A 21,457-nucleotide genomic window follows, 5' to 3' on the forward strand; every position below is an offset into this window, starting at 1 on the left:
TATTGAGTAATGGGGCTGTCCCATTCCTTTTTAAAAGGCTGCATCACCACATATCAGTGACTCTCAGGTCTCCTAATATAAACTACTGTTTGCAGGTACTTTCATAGGGCCAAGAGAAGCCATTTCTGTAAAATCAGATGTGGTGCTGTTTGTTAAAGAGCGTGTAAAAGAAAAAAGAAGCAGGGAAAGTTAACTGAAAGTACCTGAGAAAGAGGGTCTTGTGACTGAAAACAGCTGTCTTCATGTGACGAGATTAGTGTGACACATGCCATGTTGGCTTCATGCGCATGTTAAGCTGAATCTTGCGCTTTCTCCAGACACTGCAGGCGCCCACAGTGCCCCCGTTGACTCTGCTGCATGTGTTACTACACTGACACAAACCACATCAGAGAGAAGCTTGGTTATACTGATGAGTAGGCCGTAATGACACCATGCAGAGGGGATGTTTTCCTCTCAGAACTTTTAAGAGTCCCCAAAGCTGTGATTCATGCTCCCTTGTGTAGTTGTTTCCTGCCTGATTTCTGAGATCAGTCTCATCAAGTGCAATGGAAATTTCAATAAAAATCCCAGATTACAGTTTCACTCAGCCTACATTCTGAAACACAGCTGAGTTACACTTGCTGTTTCATACACTGCCTCTCCACTACTCTCTGGGGTTAAGTGACGTTTCTTTACTTAGCTCTTGTTTCCTCTGTGATGCAGAGGTTTGCAGAAAGCCTAGCTTGTAAACAGTGTCGGTAAAGAATTTTCATTTAATTGCACCTGTATTTAAACATGTCTCATGTTCTTGCCAGTGACACTGCCAAATCACAGTCTGAGTGGATAACTAGGGTAGTGTTTCTTTGGACTTTGTGTAAACAGGCAATGTTAAAATCCTCGTCATTGACGTTGCTTTCTGTCTTCAGGTGCATGATGAACCCGCTGTGTTGTAGCTGTCGCAGCTAGTCAGGTGCCACACCATGGCCAAACCTGGGAGCGACAAAGATGGAGCCATGGTGGATAAGCAGGCGGGGAAGAAGGTATGTAAGCACAGACACAGAATAGCACTGAAGACCACACTGTGGAATAAATTAATTTTGTTACTTTGCCCTCCCATGTTAAACAAGTATAATGAAGTTTTACTCGATAGGGCTTCATGAAATATTTAGCTTGTTTTCTTTTAATTCTTCTTATTTCTGATTCAAACAAGACAGGTATGCAGCGCAAATTTTGATCCCCAGTTGAGGCTTAATCTTGAAACCAGCAGTTGACAAAATAATCTTACCTCACAGTCGGTTTAGTGGGATGGAAATCATGTAGCATAATGTTCATGAGCAGATGGAGTTTGTCCAGTTGTCATGAAATTGTAGATGTTCAGTTGCAGAGAACATTAGGGACTTCTTGTCCGCGTTGGCATAAATTGAGGTTCAGAATTCATTCTTGAACTTGACAAAACAATCTCACCTGAAGGTCTGTTTGGTAGCATAGAGCAGCTACCAAACAGACCTTCAGGTGAGATTGTTTTGTACCTGTGGCATTTTGAGTACTTTAGTAGGGATTTGTCAGCAGTGACGATGAGTAAGTCTTGCATTATTTACCAGAGACAGTGGTAATTTTAGAAGATTGGCTCAGTCACTGTTGTCATGGAGGGCTACGAGATGCAAAATGCTAAACAGACTGACTCTTTATCTAGATGCCTCAGTATGGTGAGAACTTCCTCAGTGCTGAAATATCCTTGCGAGACCATATGTTTAGCATATTTTTACGCCTGGTCACATTTTGTTTTGTCATGGTGACAAGTTTTCCTTCAGACATTTGTATAAAGGTCTCTACTACATGTAAACACACAAATTAGCACGCTCGCTGGAACGCTTGTAGATATGCGTTTTAGATAAACACATCTGGGTGCTGTCAGAGAACACATCTAACCTTCAAGCGACACCATTCTTTATTCCTATTTCAACTATAAAGTTCACTGCTCTCTGACAGCCATACATGTACATGTTGACATTGATGCTAATCTTGTTGTTTGATCAGATGTCATTCACCAGTAATCTAACAAAATAAATTTAGATGGGAGGGGACCATCATGCCAGCTAGTATTCTGAAACCCACTTAGTGAATATTTGTTCATGCTTCATTGTGTGGCCTATCAGAAATCAACTGATGCTCATGTGTTTAAGTACAAGGTACCTAATTGAATATGTAGTATGTAAGTTGGAAAAACTGCAGTGAGTGTTTTTAAAATCCTGTCCCTGTAGTGCAGTACTAGACTACTTATTTATAGTTTTCTGCGTAAATAAGACAATTCATGTCTGCATTTGTTTTTAAGATAGCAGTGCTTCTCATGTGAACTCTATTCTGCTTTTAACACTGCCAGACACTTCAGCTTTGCACAGCTGGCATATTGCTTCACTGAGATCAAAGAAGCACCACACTGCAGACATTTTTCCCTCTTCCAGAAATGTATTTTACTGCACCAAGTGCAGCTCACTAAAGTACTGGTACTGAAAAAGCTTTGTCTGCAGATCAGAGTGCAAGAACCCGGTAACTGGAACTGTAAGAAATTTTGATAATACAGATATTACTAGTGTAATGTTTAGGCCTGACGCAGTGGGTGCTATGACTGGTGGCCTATGATGCACTGGAGTATTTTTCTCCTCACCACTCCTAACATAAGTTTAGCATTTTCTGAAGAATCCAGATAGCCTCTCCATGCACATGCAAAAAAAAAACAGCCGTAAAAACATATAGCAAGGAGGGATCAAATATAACATTTTCTGTCTTGTGTGTGGAGTGGGTGTTGCTTCAGTGAATTGATAAGATCGTGTTCAGTGTGTATAGTTTGAGTCCTTAATTTCATTGAGTCTTGACTCAGTTTTTTATTATGGTTAGACCTACACTTCAGCTGTAGCAATTTGTTTTATTTTTTTGTAAATCCTCATGATAAGATAGAACTTTATTTAATTTTATTTCTTTATCCCCCATGGGAGAAATTCGGGATAGCGGCATGTCAAAGAGTAGAGCAGTGAACAAACAATAAAAATACAAATAAATGTGAAAATGTACAAATAGTGAATGTACAGGATGGTGCAGATGTGCATGTGTACAATGGCAGTGAAACAAGAGGTCACTAGCTGTTATTTCCTCCTCCCTTTTTTGTATATCAACAACATTGCATAACTTGTGAATTGTTTGATTCAGCAGTGTTGAGTAAAGGGAAGCCATTAATCTAATAGTCAGTGTATTAGTATTTATCTTTGATTCTCACACTACAACAAGCCTAGTACCACTTAAAATAGCCTTTTTTTCTCTTCTGTAATTTTATTTCTGTGTGTAAACAAAACGAGTCACTCCTGATCTTTTATTCTTCGCTTGGCAGAGACCCTGCCTTGGGAATAAGATTTTATGAGTCATGCAGGAAAACCTGCTGCCTGTATGACCCAAACAATATGTCACAGACACAACACAGCGTGTGATATAAGCATCTGCACATGTTAGTGTCACGTTTTATCAAGCTTTTGTCTCTGAAATACTACCTGCACTTTAAGCTTGACCCTTTTTGTTGTCGAGCTAGTTGAGTTTTATTTTTTTTTTTTAAATAGGTGTGCCTCAGCTTATTTACAAACTGTATTGTTCATACACACACACTCCTCAGGAGTCACAAATGTGGCCACACCTTTGCTATATTTGCCAGATTTCTTAAAAACATTTTGTCCTCTCCTCTGACAGAGCAAAGACAAGTTGTCCCCATTCACCAAAACTCCGAAGCTGGACCGGAGTGAATTGCTGGGGAAGGAAGGGAAAGCCAAGTCTTCCATGAAGCGCAAGCTCTCCTTCACTACCAGTCCACTCAGGACAGAGGAGCGAGACTCTGACACTGGTAAGAACTGTTGCAACTCCTCCCTGCTCCTCTTTCAACAGCCATGCTGCTGGCTGGCTGCCATGTCCTCACACTGCCCCCTGCTGGCCTGGTGTTGAACATTTTCTATACGGACTTTGAGTCAAAGGGTTTCAACTTCTTTGGCAATAGGATCCAAATGTGATTGTGCTGAAGAAGTTGTGGCCTGTTGTGTTGATATATACCAAGTTATATTATAAGATTAAATAAAAAAGCAAACGAAATCACATACATGTGGAGTAAAATCATTTTAAATGTAGTATGTCAACTGTGACATAAAACTAGGCTTCAAGTTCCCAATATGCTGTCTTGTTTAAGTTTTAAAAAAAAGGCTGGCGTTATTCTATATTTTTCTCATTGTTGATAAATCCCATGTAATGACCAAAACCAACAAAGAACTGATCATATTAACGTGTGTAGCCAAAGCCTCATATAGCTTTGTCCTCTGTGTCAAAGACCTCCATTGTTGTTCAGAAACGATTAAAAACACATTCGTGAGCCACACTGTTGCACTGGGTGACACAATCCTTCATTACCATGTACACTGGCTCTGTAGTTTATTTTGAGTCAGTTGCACATACAACATCTTGCTGCTGTAAATACTTTGTAGAGCATGGAAATGTGTTTTTAATTCACCGCTGAAATAGTCCCCCAGAACAACTCCACTATTTACTCCTGTTTAAGTAATGTTAGCTAAACACTATAGTGTCCAGTTGTTTTAGTAAATTATTAACACTTTTTATAAAATAAAACTACATATGCAAAAATATAGAATGACAGCCCTGTCCTTTTTTAAGACCTGGAATTGTCAATGCAGTTGTAAGAAGATGCTGCGATGATAACTGCTCTGTTGGATTTCCTGCTAACTGTTGTGATGTAGGAGATAAAAATGCTCAACCGCTGAGCTTCACATTGGAGACATTGGGAACCTGAAGTTATAATCTTACTTCTCTTACTTGTGTAAATAGACTATTCTGCTTCTATCATTTAGTTTAATTTTATGTTTATATCAGACTTAAGAGCTAAAAATAGGTTAGTGTATGTACATCCATAATCACAGAAAATTAAGCATGGTAATGCGTTTTACAGACTGCTTGAGGTCCGGGAGATTTGCCTTCATCTCCTCTGTAGAGGACTCAACGGTAATGATTTTCATTGTGTGGTCCTGCATCATTCTAACGGATGAGAACCCTCAATTTTGACTTCACTGAGTATAATTGATGTTGCACAGGTTCTAAAGCTAAACTAGCATGGAGGGCGGCTTTTTCTTCCAGCAGCCTTTCCCTAGTGCCTCTCAGCTCCTGTGTTGAGCAGCTGTAGGAATAACGGAAGTAATGACTCCACTGACCACCTCGGATTGGATCTTCTCTCCTGTGTTGCCATGACTCATAATCTGTGTGTGGAGTGCGAGTCTGTCTTTGTGTCTGTCTGTATTTTAGTACATGTGAGACGAGGAGGGAGCGAGAGAGTGAGCGTTAATGCAGTGCTTTCCCACCCTTCCACCCCCCCACTCTCCCATCCCCCTCCCCTCCCCATCCTCTCTGCTTTGCACTGTAGATGACTCAGACCCAGGCCAGTCGAGTGAGACCTGGGGAGAGAGATTAGTGCCTCCCTGCAGGATATACGCAGGTAATCGCTGCAGCCCGATCCTCAGCCCCCGTGTCCTCTACAAGTCATGACACCCACTTTGCACCACTATGCTGATGTAAACACACATACACACATGCACGTGTGTGTGTTTTCGCCTTGCATCTGCCCCTGTTACAGCTCACGCATGTCTGTGTTTAGTTATAACCAACCGACGGAGACGGGGGTGCCTGAGGAGTGCCGTCTGCACTTGGCTGGCTTAAGAGAATGCTGTCTTTTTTTGTCCTCTATTTTTCAAACCTCATGCTTGTCATCTGTTTCTCCGCGTGCTCAACAGATACAAGGGAAGGAGGAAAACGGTCTCACTGAAATTTCTGCTTAAAATCAAACAGGACTTTTATTGGACTGTTCTCTAAATTTTGTGTTGGTTTTCTTGCAGATAAAGATGGACCAGACAAGAAGAAGGTGAAAAAGGAGGCTGGGGGCAAGAAGTCCCAGGCCAACCTTTTGTTTGGGTATCCTCTATCAGAGCGCAAACAGATGGCTCTCCTAATGCAGATGACTGCCAACAGTCCAGGTTTGTGTGCCTGCCCTGTCACCTTAACCACATCCTCAAGATGGCACAGAGTATATTTACTGTTTGAGTTTCGACAAACATGCTCTCTAATATTTCAAAGTTGTTGGAGAATAAGGCAATGTCTCTACTGGAAGGAAAGCTGTTCTGTATACTTTTCTCAGTGACATTGTTTATACAGTATTGTGTAACTGGAGAAGTTTTTGTAAATATTAGGTTCTGAGTAGTTGTAAGACCATGTCGGTTACTACATACCTGCTGAACACACACACACACACACACACACACACACACACACACACACACGTAAGCAGGTTTTCAGGTTTCCAGTAAAACCAGTGTCACTGGTTGCACAATGCCTTGCTCATTGAAGGAACAGTGACATTTTGGGACACGAGATAATTTGCTTATGTGCTTATCTCATGAGTTAGATAAGAAGATTCATGTCTGTTTGTTCAATACGAAGTTGGACTCAGCAGCCGGTTACTTTAACACAAAGACAAGAAACAGGTGGAAGTACGGGCGCTGTCAGAAGCTCGCAACATCCACCTAAAAGCACTTCTAAAGCTCACTAAACGTTCAATCTTGTTTGGTTCTGTCTGTGCAAAAACCTAAGGGGAGGGACCAAGTATATTTTGATACCTAACCTGTTTTAAACAGAGCCAGGCTAGCTGTTGCCCTTTATTTCCTCTCCTAGTCGTAGCTTCAAATTACAGATATGTAAATATTATCAATCTTCTCATCTCACTCTTCAAGAAAGCAAATAAGCTGTATCCCAAAATGTTAAACCATTCCTTTAATAAATACCTACTGAGACATCCAGGTGCATGTAAGCACAGTCTTCCAGTACCTTGCACATTAATGCAGGTAGTTACCTCATCCTGTGACAGGCTTTTGCTTCAGGCATCAATGAAGTATGCTTCTCTCTGCCTTTGTCCAGACTCTACTCCCAGTCACCCCTCACAAACGACCCCCGTGCAGAAGAAAGTCCCCAGCAGCGCCTCGTCTCGACAGAAGGACAAGGTCAACAAGAGGAACGAGCGAGGGGAGACTCCCCTTCACATGGCAGCCATCCGGGGAGATGCCAAGCAAGTTAAAGAGCTCATTAGCCTGGGAGCTGACGTCAACGTCAAAGACTTTGCAGGTACGATGCCCTGGGAGCTGATCATTTAACAGCTTTCATCATGCCGGTAACGTAGCTATTAATAACATGATGCCGACTAACGGGTTCTTATTCAAAGGCGAAATCTCATGATGAGATAACAAATGGACCAGATCAGTGTGTATGTTACTACATTCTGCGCACGTCGTGTGTTTTTTGTGTAGTTACATTTTATCTCTCTACCTGTGGTGATGACGCAATGGATAAGACTGTGCCTTTGGTGTGAGAGACCCGGGTTCAATTCACCAATGTGTCCCTGAGCAAGACACTTAACCCGTCGTTGCTCCAGAGGCGTGCGACCTCTGACATGTATAGCAATTGTCACTTTGGATAAAAGCGTCAGCTAAATGAATAAATGTAATGTAAATGTACCTGCCTGATCTCCCAACAGGAAAAAAATTATTAATGGCTGTTACTATTTGCAATAAATTGTGACTGTGACCTACTGACACAAAAGAGTGAAAGTCCTGAAATCTCTGTGTCGCCAGGTTGGACTCCTCTTCATGAAGCCTGTAATCTCGGTTACTACGATGTGGCAAAGGTCTTAATAGCAGCAGGTGCAGAGGTGAACACGCAGGGTCTGGACGATGACACGCCACTCCACGATGCCTCGAGCAGTGGGCATAAGGATGTAAGAGCTTTACTTGAAGTTTATCCTGCCACAGTAATGTAGGACTTAAAACCGCCACAGCAGATGGTCTCCTTACTTATGAAGTGCATAAGATTAGAAAATATTGCCGCAGCCAGTCAGTGATCTTAAGTAATGTGTAGAAACAATATTGAGAGTCACTGTATTAAAAACATTGGTTTGAATTGCGGTGTTATAAAGGACAGTAGTTTTAAATAAAGATGTTAAGTCTTTTTAAGTGCTTTTGTTGTTTTTCACTGTTTTACTTCTGCCAGTCACTGTTATGTTTATCTACAACCTGATGTTTGTCTTGAGATTTCCAATTCATGTTATGCTTTCTACAGATTGTGAAACTGCTACTACGCCATGGTGGTAATGCCTTCCAGGCCAACAAGCGTGGCGAGCGCCCAGTGGACGTGGCAGACTCTCAGGAGCTGGAACAGCTATTAAAGGGAGAGGTTCCACTGTCTGACCAAGATGACAGCTCTTCAGGTATGCAGGGAAGGCTCTAGTGTTTGGCTGACCTCCCGTTTTAAAGTCACTTATTAACTGTAATATTACTGGATATTCTTATGCACTGCACCTCACAGCACAAGGTGTACATTAGTGTTCACTGTAGATGGACCAGATTTGGCTTAAACATTGAATCTCAACATTGGGCTTCATTCTACCTGTATTTATGAAACTAAATTTAGTTTTAGCAGTTTTACATGCACTTCTAAACATTTTATATACTGTTTTTTTTTTTCCACCAAAAGAGAAAAGTAATAATATAATTTGAACTTGTCATAGAGAAATAAATAACTTTGTTATATGTACCGTGCAATCTTCAATGACTGCTTGTGTTTGTATGAAAGTATAAAGTGCTTTGTTGACTTTCATAATGTAATTTTAACATTGATCTTCTCTTCTCTGCAGAGTCTGAAGACCCACCGTCTGTCAATCCATCCAGTGTGGATGACAACATGGAAGACTCTGATACTGAGAAGGACTCAGACGGCAAACCAGCCACGAAGGCCTCGTCGTCTGTGCCAGGGCTGGATGAGTACGAGTTCAAGGACGAGGAAGAGGAGGAGGACCTCAGTAAAGCCCTGAATGACAGACACATCCTCCGGAGGGAACTACGGCAGCGGGAGAAGGAGGACAAAGATAGGAATCATGTGGCAGCGAAGCAGAGTGGCAAAGGAGACTCCTCTTCCAAGTCCAAAAAGCAGAAGACTTCTCGTGTCCACTGCAGCTCGGATACCTCCAGCGACGAAATGGAGAGCCTTCCAGAGAAAAGAAATTCCCCCACCTGCTCTCAGAGCTCGGAGAGCCTCAAGGCTGACACGAGGTCTAAAAAGGAGAATGCTGAGCAAAAGGGCAAGGTCAAGAGAAAGAGCAAAAGCCAGAATAAAAACAAGGAAAACCAAGAAGATGGGAAAGAGAACAGCAAAACCTTGGTACTCTCTCTCGCAACCGTGTCCGAGAGCACAGAAAAAGGTCGAGAGGAAGACTCCTTCAAGATGTCTTTCAGTCCTAAAGATGACTCATCCGTCCACCTCTTCCATTTGTCATCCATAAAATCTCCAAAGCTGAACCACAGCCTGACAGATAAACAAACACCACTCAAACAGGAAAATACTAAGATGTGCATTTCCATCAGTGACAGCTCATGTCCGGTGGAGGGTGTCAAATACAACCACTACACAGACGCAGACTACAGCACTGAAGGCTCCAGTACCAAGGGGTGTAAGCACAAGGAAAAGAGCAAACATCAGCAGAAAGACTCTAGTGTAGACGGAGACGACGGTCATGCGAGTCCTTACAAAGATGGCAGCATAGGAAACAGCATAGACAGCGCTGAAGGTGCCTTACGGAAGACTGACTTAGACGGCAAAGTAGTCAAGAAGCATAAACTTAAACATAAGGAGAAAGACAAACACAGGAGGGAATATGAGGCAGAACGGAGCCGCCACAGGCAGAAGGAGGCCAGGAAAGACAGCCACAGGAATTTGGAGTTTGACAGAGAGTTCTGGAAAGAGAATTTTTTCAAAAGTGATGAGACAGATGAACCTCTGCCAGTGAAAAAGGAAGGTGAAGACAATACCTCACAGAAGACCTCTGAATCCTCTCCTGTCAAAGATGAGAGAAATGCAAAGGAGAAACACTCCAGCAGCAAGGAAAAGAGGCAGAGAGAGGAGCGAGAAAAAGACAAGGCTGTGAAAAAAGAGCGGAAGGACGCTGCTGGTAAAGAAGAGAAGGTAAAGGATTCAAAGCCGAGTGAGCGTGACGAGAGAGTGGACTGCCATGGCTCAGGGCGGATTCCTGAGGAGTCACTGCAGAGCAACAGCCTGAAAGAAGAGACTGAAGAGAAACCCATAAGCGGGATCACAGCTGATCAGGAACAGCTGGAGCCCTCTGAAAGAGGATCACGCGAGAAAACTGACAAGAGGCTCCCAGGAAAGGAGAAAGATACGGAAAAAATGGAGAAAAGACATCCTGACAAGGAAAAAAAGGTTAAAATGGAGCACTCTGACAAAGCAGAACCACAGAATTCAGTGGATCGTTGGAAGGAAAAAGAAAGGACAGGAGCCATTTCTTCCCACTTGCCTGGAGATAAAAACTACAAAGAGAATGAAAAACTGAAATCTTTATCTGCAACAAAAAAACATGAGGACAGCAGAAAAAATAAAGATAAGTTTGACAAACGGTCTGATAGGGAGAAGCAAGACAGAGAATATAGTGTTGGGGATCACAGAGAAAAGGACCGCACAATCTCTGATAAGAAAGGAAAACCTCTGGAGAAGACCACAGATCACTGTAAATCTGATCGTTCAAAAGAAAAAGACTGTGACCGGAAAAAGAGGGATAAAATAAAAGATGGGACTTCCTCAAGCTCCAATCTGAAGTTACTTTTAGAAGAAAAGAAGGGCTATCTGTCTGAGAGCAGCAAGTCCTTATCTACCAAATCAAAGGAGGAAGTTGTGAGAACACCAGACAAGGATCGTGACCGGAGAGACCGGGACAGAGACTCGGATAAACACAAGGATAAGGACCGGCACAAAGACCGCTCCCAACAGGTCAAAATCAACAAGGCCAAAACAAACGAGACAGATTCAGACAAGGCCAAATCAAAAGCCTCGCTAGCAACACGAGACACCAAGCCCAAAGAGAAAAGGCTGGTGAATGATGACTTGATGCAGACCAGCTTTGAGCGCATGCTCAGCCTGAAGGACCAGGAGATTGAGCAGTGGCATCGCAAACACCTGGAGAAAATCAAACAAAAAGAGCGCGAAAGGCTCAAACAGCGGCCTCTGGCAGATCCAGGGAAGTCCAAGCCTAAAGACAGAACAAAGACCGAACCGTGTTTGAGTAAAGAGCTCATGCGCTCAAAAAGCTCTGAAGCGTCTGATGCCAACAGCAGAGATAAATCCCTGAAGGACGGCACCAGCCCCAGAACAATGTCGCTTGATGGAAAGAGTCTGCCCTCCATCAGCGCAAAGGTCATGTCCGCTGTGGAAAACTGTCTGACCAGATCACCCAGACCAGAGAGTGAACGCTGTGGCCTCATGTCCAGGTCTGTGTCCTTGGTGTCTGTTGCTAGCTCAGAGGATTCGTGCCAGGCGACAACACTAACACCAAGACATGTCGAATACGACTCTGACATGAACCTAGAAGCCTCAGACTCCCAATCTGCATTCCTCCAGTCTTCCCTCGTCATTCAAGCCACCAGATCGCCGTCTGTTCATGATAAGGATTGCAACAGTCTTCCGGATGTGTCGCAAAGTAATCGGACGCTGCTGTCCGGCAGACATGAATCTCCGTACCTCAGAGCTATTCTGGATGAGGATGCCAACTCATCGACTGAGGGTAAACCTGTTGAAAATCTGCCAAAACCCAGCCCGCCCACTGAGGAGCTGAGAACAAGAGACGCCTCTGCAGAAACAGAGGAGAGCCTCATTGATCAGCAGTATATGAATTCAGTTGCTGATTCAGTCACAGAGAGAGAAGGGAGCACTCCTGTTGGTTTAACACCACAGATGTTAAACCAAGAAACTGAGAGTAAAAACCTGCCGCTTCCAGAGTGTAGTGGCTCTCAAACAGGATCAGCAGAGCAGAGAACTTCCTCCTCTGATGCTCCTGTTGCGATGGACGTCCAGTGTCTGACAGAGGATCAACAGGCTGAATGTAGCAACAAGGATTCTGACCAACCATCAAAACCTACAGCTTGTGGATCTGCTGAGCCGTCAGTGCTCACAAACACAGAAACCTTCCAACAGAGGGAAACACTCGCTGTTTCTGGTGTGGAGAGCGTGCAGCAGACAGAATCGGGTACCGCACAGGTTTTTGACCATGATGACAAACCTCTTGAGAGTGCTGGTAGGGCAGAACAAGAGAGGAGTGTGGAAACCGTTTCAGAAAGCTTCAGAACAGAGGCTGCAGGAAATCTTGTACCGTCCACCAGTTTTCCCATTCCCAGCTCCGCTGCAGGGGAGTCCTTGCCAGGCTTTTGCAAAACCAGCTCAGAGTCTGAATGTTCTCAGGAGGATATGGATGTAAATAATCAAGACTGCAAGAACTCAAGACCTTCCAGTGACGATGCAGGTTCATATCCAGATGCTCAGATGGAGAACATGGACAGTATACCCCCAGCGTCGTCCTATGGTGCAAGCCCTGAACACAAGGCCGAAGAGATGACTGACGTCCTTCAGAGCTCAGAGAACAACGGTAGTGCTGCTGATTTTGTGACAACAGAGAGTTCGTCAGCTGAGGGCAGCCTGGCTACAGACGGCTCTTCTGAATCTAAAGCAGAGGACAGCTCCGAGCCGATGGAGGTGAGCCCTGCCGATGAGAAACCAGAGTCCTCATCATCTGGAGAAGAGCAGAGTCAAAGCACTATCCAGTCGGCATCTCAGACTGACTTCAGCAGCAGTGTCTCAGGGAGCTCCTCTCCACAGTCTGGAGACCGGGATTCTGATTCTTCTGGGGCCAAGGTCAAGGTTCGCTCTGTAGACGAGGAAGTGGACGTCCACGTGCCTCATCCACGCAAAAGAAAGATGCCTAAAGTGTCGACCTCCCAGTCATGCTCCACGACGCAACAGGAGAAGGAGAGAGGCCAGCAGTCACTGGCTGCTATTGTGGACTCTGTAAAGCTGGAGGAGATTCAGCCCTACCAGACCGAGAGGGCCAACCCTTACTACGAGTTCCTGCACATCCGGAAGAAGATCGAGGAGAAGCGCAAAGTGTTGTGCAGCGTCACCCCCCAGCCACCACAGTATTATGACGAATATGTGACCTTCAACGGATCCTACCTTTTAGACGGGAACCCCCTCAGCAAGCTCTGTATACCGACAGTGAGTTCTTAATTTCTTTTCAGATCACTCAGATTCTTAGTTGCATAGTATGCCAACATAAATTGGCCTATTGTAATGTTAGGAAATCACCCCTTTAACCTGTTTTGCTCATATTTTGTGTTGTTTTGGCTCTGTACTCTGTATGTTGATCAAAAACAACATGATAGGGTTCCACTTTAATTTGATGTCTGTGAAGGTTCTCAGTCACCCAGGTCATAGTTTCCAACGAAGGTTCAGATCAAGGGCAACTGGACTTGGTTGAATATACTAGATGTTTCGTCCCTCATCCAAGAGACTTCTTCAGTTCTGAAATGACTAGTAGGGAAACTCAGCTATTTAACCTCTGTGGGGTTGTTTGCCAAGGTCATTGGTACCGCTGGTTCGTTAGTGCTCCTGGCTTTTGTAACGAGGTTTGTTAAGTTTCCTGGGAAGTCAACCCTGGTGTAGATGGCTTCCTTGACTCTTTCAAACCATCCATCTTCTCTGTCTAAAATGTGCACCTGGTGGTCCTCAAACGAGTGTCCTCTGTCCTTCAGATGTAAGTAGACAGCAGAGTCTTGACCTGAGGAATTGGCCCTTCTGTGTTGAGTCATGCGTTTGTGTAGTGGTTGTTTAGTCTCCCCAATATACAGGTCTGTGCATTCCTCACTGCATTAGACCGCATACACTAGATTGCTTTTCTTGTGTTTGGGTGTGCAGTCTTTGGGGTGTACCAGCATCTGTCTTAGTGTGTTCTTGGGTTTAAAAAACACAGGGATGTTATGTTTGTTGAAAATCCTCCTGAGTTTCTCTGATACTCCAGACACGTATGGAATCACAATGTTGTTGCATTTGACCTTCTTCTCCTCATCTCCTGTAGTGTTAGTCCTCTTCCTGGATCTTGTGGCTGTTTTCACAAAGGTCCATTTAGGGTATCCACAGGCTGTAAGTGCCCCCTTCAGGTGGTTTTGTTCCTTCTCTCTGGCTTGTGCAGTATGTTTTCCGCTCTGTGGTGCAGTGTTCTGATGACCCCTAGCTTATGTTCCTGTGAGTGGTGGGAATCGAAAAGTAAATATTGGTCCGTGTGTGTGGGTTTCCTGTAAACCCCAGTTTGCAGGCTGCTGTCCTCTTCAATGTGTACAGCACAAACCAGGAAGGCCAAACTGTTGTTGTGACGTCTTCTATTGTGAACTTGATATTACTGTTCAGAGTGTAATTAGATGTGTTTTAGGGTTAAGTTTTATGTCATGAGTTACTGTAATTATTAATTTGAGATCATATCGTCCATCTCTGACTCTCAGCCTGCACTGATGGGTCCTTCTTATTCCTGACCTGTTTCAGACCAAAAAACTAGACAAAGTCGCACCTTTTCACGTGATCTTATTCGGTTCGTTTGGTTGGTCTTCTTTACTTTCTAAACTATTTGTGATTGTAGATATGGGATTTTAAAATGAATTCAAAAGCTAAATTAAAATCACATCCATCTGCTGATTGTCAAGAAACCGATTTCTGTAAGCAAATGTAATGTTAGATATTTTAGCAAAATCACTTGGTAACCATGTTAACAGAGATCAGTCCGCAAGTCTCAGTGAAAGTCAAGCATGGCATTCTGCTGTCAGTCACCAGAAGTAAATTTCCTTACGTGCGTCCATGTAGCTGTTCAGCTATCGACATAAGCAGTTAATGTCAAGTAAATATTCAGTTAAAAGTAAGCGGACATAAGAAATGTGTTCTTCTGATTGAAATCTGCACAGTGACTCGTCAGATATCGCTTGTGTTCTGAACTGTCTTCCTGTCATTGTTTGAACAGATAACTCCACCTCCATCATTACCTGAGCAGCTGAAAGAGATGTTCAAACAGCAAGAGGTTCTCCGTATGAAACTACGCCTACAGCACAGCATTGAACGGGTACGTAGTTTTCCTCTTGGAGCTTCTCATTTTGCTTGGGTTGAATACCTGTAAACATTTCTAGTGCTACTTGTAGCATCTGAAATGGGACAATTGTTAAAAAGCAAATGAAAAAATACCTCTTATGGAAAGCCTCTTGACATTTTGAAGCTGTATCCTCTTATACCCTCTTGAAGACTTAATTTAATTGGACTTACTGTCTTCCTTCCCCTTCAGGAAAAACTGATTGTTTCAAATGAACAGGAAGTCTTACGAGTCCATTACCGGGCAGCAAGAACACTGGCCAATCAGACTCTTCCTTTCAGTGCCTGTACGGTTTTATTGGATGCTGAAGTGTACAACATGCCTCAAGACGTGCAGGTAAGCTGCATGGAGCAATAGTCATTGGTTACACTACAAATACAGGTCTTAATGATGATGTGTAGAAATACTCTTAAATACTCATAAGTTGTGTGTTTGGTTCACAGAGTGATGATGGCAAAACGTCCGTGAGAGACCGATTCAACGCCAGGCAGTTCATGTCCTGGTTACAAGATGTTGATGACAAGTTTGATAAACTGAAGGTAAGATGATGTGATTGGTTAGTGTGGTCTGCTTTCACTGACCACTTCCATCTACCATTTGTAGTGAAGAGTAAGGAATGATCTTTGATGTTTACCAGTGAATACCAAAACATGTATCTAGATCAAGTCCTGTTATTTTTGCTCCCAGCTAAGTTGTTTTTATCACCTGTAAAAGACTGCAAACTTCACATGAGATGGTGCAGCAGTTTATTTTTGCTATTTCACCCTCAAAACACCCAGATGGATTTTCCTAAAGCTGCATCAAAGCAGCCAAAAGGGAAAAAGATTCCCCCATTGTCTAGATTTATCCATGAAACAATTTCATATTGGTCATACCCGCTCACTGAATGTGTTCACCTGCACATATTCACTTTGTTTTTGAGTTTACTTTACTTATTTATTGTTTACTCGAACTGAGTCTTTAATGCGGCATTCAGACCAACCGCGAATTTTCTCCTTGCAATGCTTTCCTCTTGGTCACAGTAAAGTACAATGATAGCTGGAATAAAGTTACAGACACATGTTTTCTGAACTCACCAGGTAGTTCAACCTCCTCGCTTTCTTTTCTCCAAGTAATGTCCGGTTTTTATGTAAATATGAAGTCGTAGTCCGACAGAGCTAACGACGCTAACAACACTGGAACCGGATGTGCACGGAAGCTAGCTGCTGAGAAGCTCGAGTGAAGATAAATCAATGTAAAAGTCAAAGTAAAAAGCTAATTTGATAGGCTATCGTGACTCAGCGTCATGCGACTTTCTCGCATGACGCATGGGAGGGGGGGGGGGAGAGAGTTGTGGGGCAGTTGCGTTGTCCAGCGCCAGAAACCGTGAAGAAATGAACAAAGTTGTGAACATTTGTCATAATTCGGGAGAAATGTGACCCGTGAGAAGACAATGAAGCTAACTGGAGCTATGTTGCTCCTTGTTTACTTCTCTTCTGTAGCCTGCAACAGTGTGCTGCGTGTGACGTCGTGTTATTCTTCTGCGCATGCGGGTCACATTCAGGCTGCGGACAGTTCACACTGGAGTCTGATATGGGCCACATTTAAACTATAATGTGAACTGTCAAACAAAATCGGATCTGGGGAAAAAATCGGAATTGAGCATTAAGGCCAGCAGTCTGAACTTTGACAACCGTATTACTGAAAACAAGATTACTTGATCAAACAACATTGTGCCGTCAAAGTTCTCTGCACGTAAACTGAGCTTCTGGCTGAGAGAAGTACTACAAATGTAAACAGTCTGCACTCTGGATACACGTGTTCACCAAATACCACAGGTTATTTGGTTATCCTGTTTCTTTAATTTGATCACATCATGGTTGTTACCCAAAGTCGGTAGCTTCTTTCAGCAGGATTTAGAAATGTGGAGATTTTCATGAACATGAACCAAAAAACAACAAATATGATTCTGTTGCGTAGGTCTAGCTCTGGGGGTCCCAACTTTAATAATGACCAGTTTCACCATTGATTTCCCTTCTAAAGCCAGAAAACATTTTTTGGCAGCAGGTCACATTTTTGTACTTGTCTTTGGATTTATTCAGATCCAGATAGGATACAGTTCTTGTTGCTTGCAATGAAGAGGCTCCATTTCACAGATTTTCTGGGAAAGTGCTCCCCCTTATTCCTCGGGGAAAACCTCTATCACATATCCCTTACTTTTTCCATCCACTGCTTTACGACCGGGAGTTTCCTTTTTATATAAGTTTTTTTGTTATAGTGTTTTTTTGCAGGCAAAGGAGAACTTGTTGTGTTTGTCTTTAAGCAATAGTCAGGTGCCCTTACAAACACTAATCATTCCTCCTGTTCTCAGTGTGCTTAATGTAATTGATGGGGGGACAAGTCAAGTAGATATCTTCTGAAGTTAAAGTCTTTAGTCCAGGGAAACACAAAGAGGGAGTTTTGTACCTCAGCATCTGCCTTGGAAATGTACATTCTTGATGTAAATAAGGACATCTGTTTTAATAAAATAATTACGAGCTTTTACCCTCCGCAGACGTGTCTACTGATGAGACAGCAGCATGAGGCGGCGGCCCTGAACGCTGTGCAGCGTCTGGAGTGGCAGCTCAAACTGCAGGAGCTGGACCCGGCCACCTACAAGTCCACCAGCATCTTTGAGATCCCAGAGTTCTACATCCCGCTCGTGGAGGTCAACGACGACTTTGACCTCACACCGATATGAGCCGTTAAGACAGATGTGCTTTGCCGCCGTGGCGGCCATATTACGGACACGAGAGGCAGCCCGCCCATTCGAGGAAAAGGAAAGACAAATGTGAAGCACTTAGAATGTGGTGGTAGGGCAAAAGAGATGACTTTAGTCCAGAGGTCTTGCAGTCCGAACCGGCACACCCACCACAGGGAACGAGGACTGACTGTGCCTCACACAAAAGAAATGGGGGTCCAGACCACAGACGAAGGCCATGGAGCAGAGACCAAAAGCTGGACTGGGCGGTGCAGGGAGCTACAGCAAGAAGCAAAGTGTGGACGGCAGCCACCCGTGGCTGCTCCTCATCAAGCTGGCTCACACAACTGAAAGATTTCAATTTGTTTTCAAAGTGAGTGTTCATACATTGTGTACAGACTGTGCTCTTAATTTTTTAACTTATTTTATACATAAACAATTGTGCATTTGTAAATAGTCATGTAATTATTATTTTAAACTTGTAAAAACAAAAAATAATAGATATTTTGATTGTAAAATCGTTCTGTCTGTTTTAATGGACCAAAGTTGGTTTTTATATCGAGTGTCCTCTTCGTCCGTGATGTTCTTGTTGTTGGCTTAAAATCTTAAGCATGTGTTGGCTTTTGTTGTGTTTTTTGTTTTTACTGTATCTTCCTTCCTCATCTGGAGTTCCACGCCACAGCTGGTGTTTTTTGACTTTGGCAATTTAATGCTGTGCATGCGTTGCGTTGTTTGTACTTTTTTCCTAAAAAGCTGTACTGTGGACTTTATTGTGAGGTTTACTGAATTGTTCCAGCTATTTTTTTGCACCATCGTGTCATGTCCTTTTTGTGGCCTCACTCCTCATGTGTTGTCCATTGTGTCTTGTGCACATTAAAGTCTGTTGTGGCTTCCAAGGAAAAAAAACAACAACTTTTACAGTTTCAATGTGAGATCACAACAAAACTATTTTTTCAACATAATGCCTTTTGAACGATAGTTCTAAAAAATGTCTATTTTAATATTTACTTGTTACATGACTTGTACATATTTGTAATATATATAATTGAATAAATTTTATTTGTTGTGAAATTAAAAGTGTTGGTTTTGGTGTCATTAATATTAAAAATTAGAGCTGAAGTCATCAGTTGATGACCAATTTTGATTATGAATAATGTTTTGTTTCTATCTAGCAACAAAGATTCACTGGTTTCAGCTTCTCAGATGTGATGTATTTGGTGTTTTCTTGTTTTGGTTGGACAAAACCTCTGAGAAATTGCCATTTTTCAGAATTATATAGATCAATATCAAGAATCAATAGATACTTTTATCTTTTAATCCCTACAAGAAATGATAAATGTTCACATGAATATCTCAGATAGTTTCTCTAGTAGCAGTATTATCCTCAGCCAGTAGATGTCGTCGTACTTGGCACCACACACCCAAGTTGATGATGATCTCGAAGTGATGTAACTGAGATAAGATGGTGGTAGAGCTTCCTGAGTATCAAATTCAAATTAGCTTTATTAGCATGAATGTATAACAACAATATTACCAAAGCATCATACAAACTACATAAGAACAATCAACCCCATACATTTCATTAAACAAGTAATTAAAGCATAAAGTAATTAAAGCATGTGTGTTTGTGAGTGTATGTTAGAAACATTAAAATATATTAAAAATTTAAATAAAAAATAAATAAAACAGTAAGTTTGTGTTAAAATACATATATTAAAAATTTAAATAAATAAACAAAACAGTAATGTGTGTGTTATTGTAATAATATATTAAACATTTAAATATAATAAATAGATAATACCATAAACGTGTGGGTGTATTAATAGTGAAAAAAAATAATAAATAAAAAAAGAAATCGGTATCAAATGTAAATATTACTAAAATATTAAACAATCAAAATAATAATTTGAAAATTTGTACAACTGTTTATCAATCTGAGTTTCCACTGGTTGTCCTCACTTCATGGCATGAGGAGATCAAACCTAAGTGTAACTGCTGTTTCGCTCAGAGTCAGCAGCTGTTACTGAGTTTGCTTTGTTGACATGATGCAGATTAAGTGTGACAGTAAATATTTTTATGGTGCTGATAATATCATGTTCAAGACAAAATTAGGCTACTCTGAATAATAATCTGTGTTTGATTAGTTTTTTTGATGTCAGTAAATCCCGCTGGTGCGTTCACGTCTTCAGGTTTAAGTTGAGCAAAGAGAAACTTTCCTCCTCCGGCAGATTAATGTAAACCACCTTCTAGTGTCAAACCCTGAGGGGAGGAGGACTTTAACAATATTAAAATAGGGGAGAGCGGGGTAAGTTGTCTCGTGTGTAAGTTGTCACACTGCTCATAACTCCAACACTAGAGGCTCTATGTCAAAAATCAAATAGCCATTTTGTGTGACTTCTTTTTCTATGTTAAACTTCTTGTTTACATGTGGTCAAGGTCACTCTAATCTGAGGTGAGCACAATTTTATTATTTTTTTGCTTCAAAAGTAAAACATTTGCACTTTACATTTTATGTATTCCAACCTTATTAGGTATGAATGTTCAAAATGATAACTTTGTACAAAGTAGAGGAGACAATAACGTGTCTTTTGATAATTCAGCTGAAGTGCTATGTTAAGCTAACCTTGAGATTTAGCCAACATTAACACACATGTCAGTTTGGGGCAAGACTATGTGGCAAGTCGTCACACGTGATTACTTGCCCCAGTACAAATAAACACATAGAACATGCTCAAAAAACTACGTGAAATTGTGTAATTACCTCTGACACTAGTATTAAATGATACTGTAAATAGAATCTTACACACTGTAGTTTACAGCAGCAGCCATATGCCTGGACAAGACTGAATTCATGACAGAGTATATACAGTCTTATACCGTAGGCATGTAGTGTGTTAGTAGACACAAACACACACACACACACTACATGATCCAGTTATTAATTTAGTTAGGCAACAAGGGTAGCAGACAAATAAGCTTGTAATTAATTTGTAATTGCAAGGAGGAATGTGTTTTTGAAGGAAGGAAGAAAATTATCAGCAGAAGACAGAGAATGGCAGCACACCACCTGTCATCTCTTCTGGCCTCATCTATGTGGAGCCATTTTCATACAATATTCGAAAGAAGACGTTTAAGTGTGTGAAATGCATCAAATAGGCCTGAGATGTTTGCACCTCAGGCCAGGCAATTTATGTGTGCCAGAACTGTGACACTCAAGACATGTCTGATTAGTCAGATACATATGTAGGTCGTACACAAAATTCACATTGTTGCATTAGTGTGTTTAAACACCACATCTGTTTAGTTAAGAAGTTATACATTTAAGCAAGTTATCTGCAGTATTACATTCAATTACCATAGATCTATTTGCGCTCCAGAGAACGTCTGATTTTAAAGTTCAAAGAAAGAGGTTGTCCCACTTAATGTGTGCTCTGCCAACATTTTACACTGGTTACAATTTGAAATTGAAATCAATATTCACAAGTTTCTAACTGTTTGATAATGTAGTGTGACAACTTGCCTGCCGATGGGACAAATTGTGACAAGTGCAGTCTACAGCTCCATAATGAGAAAAGATAGGAAGATGTAATGAATACAAAACTTCTGCCCAAGACTTCATTCTTTCATTTGGTTTGACATTTGTACCATTGTGATGTACG

The 21,457-nt window shown here is 42.0% G+C and overlaps 2 protein-coding genes across 6 annotated transcripts in view; one reads left to right on the forward strand and one right to left on the reverse strand.

The window, feature by feature from the left end:
* The window catches only part of ankrd12 (ankyrin repeat domain 12), a 42,471-nt gene extending 23,596 nt beyond the window's left edge, over window positions 1–18,875 (forward strand). Inside the window, exons 2-13 of one of the 2 annotated variants that reach the window (XM_046051021.1) lie at window positions 906–1,019; window positions 3,712–3,862; window positions 5,438–5,509; window positions 5,907–6,044; window positions 6,982–7,185; window positions 7,692–7,834; window positions 8,176–8,323; window positions 8,750–13,167; window positions 14,957–15,055; window positions 15,272–15,415; window positions 15,523–15,618; window positions 17,613–18,875. In XM_046051021.1, the coding sequence (XP_045906977.1) occupies window positions 960–1,019; window positions 3,712–3,862; window positions 5,438–5,509; window positions 5,907–6,044; window positions 6,982–7,185; window positions 7,692–7,834; window positions 8,176–8,323; window positions 8,750–13,167; window positions 14,957–15,055; window positions 15,272–15,415; window positions 15,523–15,618; window positions 17,613–17,798 (5,859 nt within the window). In that variant the 5' untranslated portion in view covers window positions 906–959 and the 3' untranslated portion in view covers window positions 17,799–18,875. The remainder of the gene's footprint in view (window positions 1–905; window positions 1,020–3,711; window positions 3,863–5,437; window positions 5,510–5,906; window positions 6,045–6,981; window positions 7,186–7,691; window positions 7,835–8,175; window positions 8,324–8,749; window positions 13,168–14,956; window positions 15,056–15,271; window positions 15,416–15,522; window positions 15,619–17,612) is intronic. The other variant, XM_046051023.1, reaches the window with a different exon arrangement.
* acss2l (acyl-CoA synthetase short chain family member 2 like) overlaps window positions 1–21,457 on the reverse strand; it is a 98,473-nt gene that overhangs the window by 47,915 nt on the left and 29,101 nt on the right. The gene's annotated exons all lie outside the window — the stretch shown is intronic.

The sequence above is a fragment of the Micropterus dolomieu genome, linkage group LG06 (assembly GCF_021292245.1).
Source record: "Micropterus dolomieu isolate WLL.071019.BEF.003 ecotype Adirondacks linkage group LG06, ASM2129224v1, whole genome shotgun sequence".
Taxonomy (NCBI): Eukaryota; Metazoa; Chordata; class Actinopteri; order Centrarchiformes; family Centrarchidae; genus Micropterus; species Micropterus dolomieu.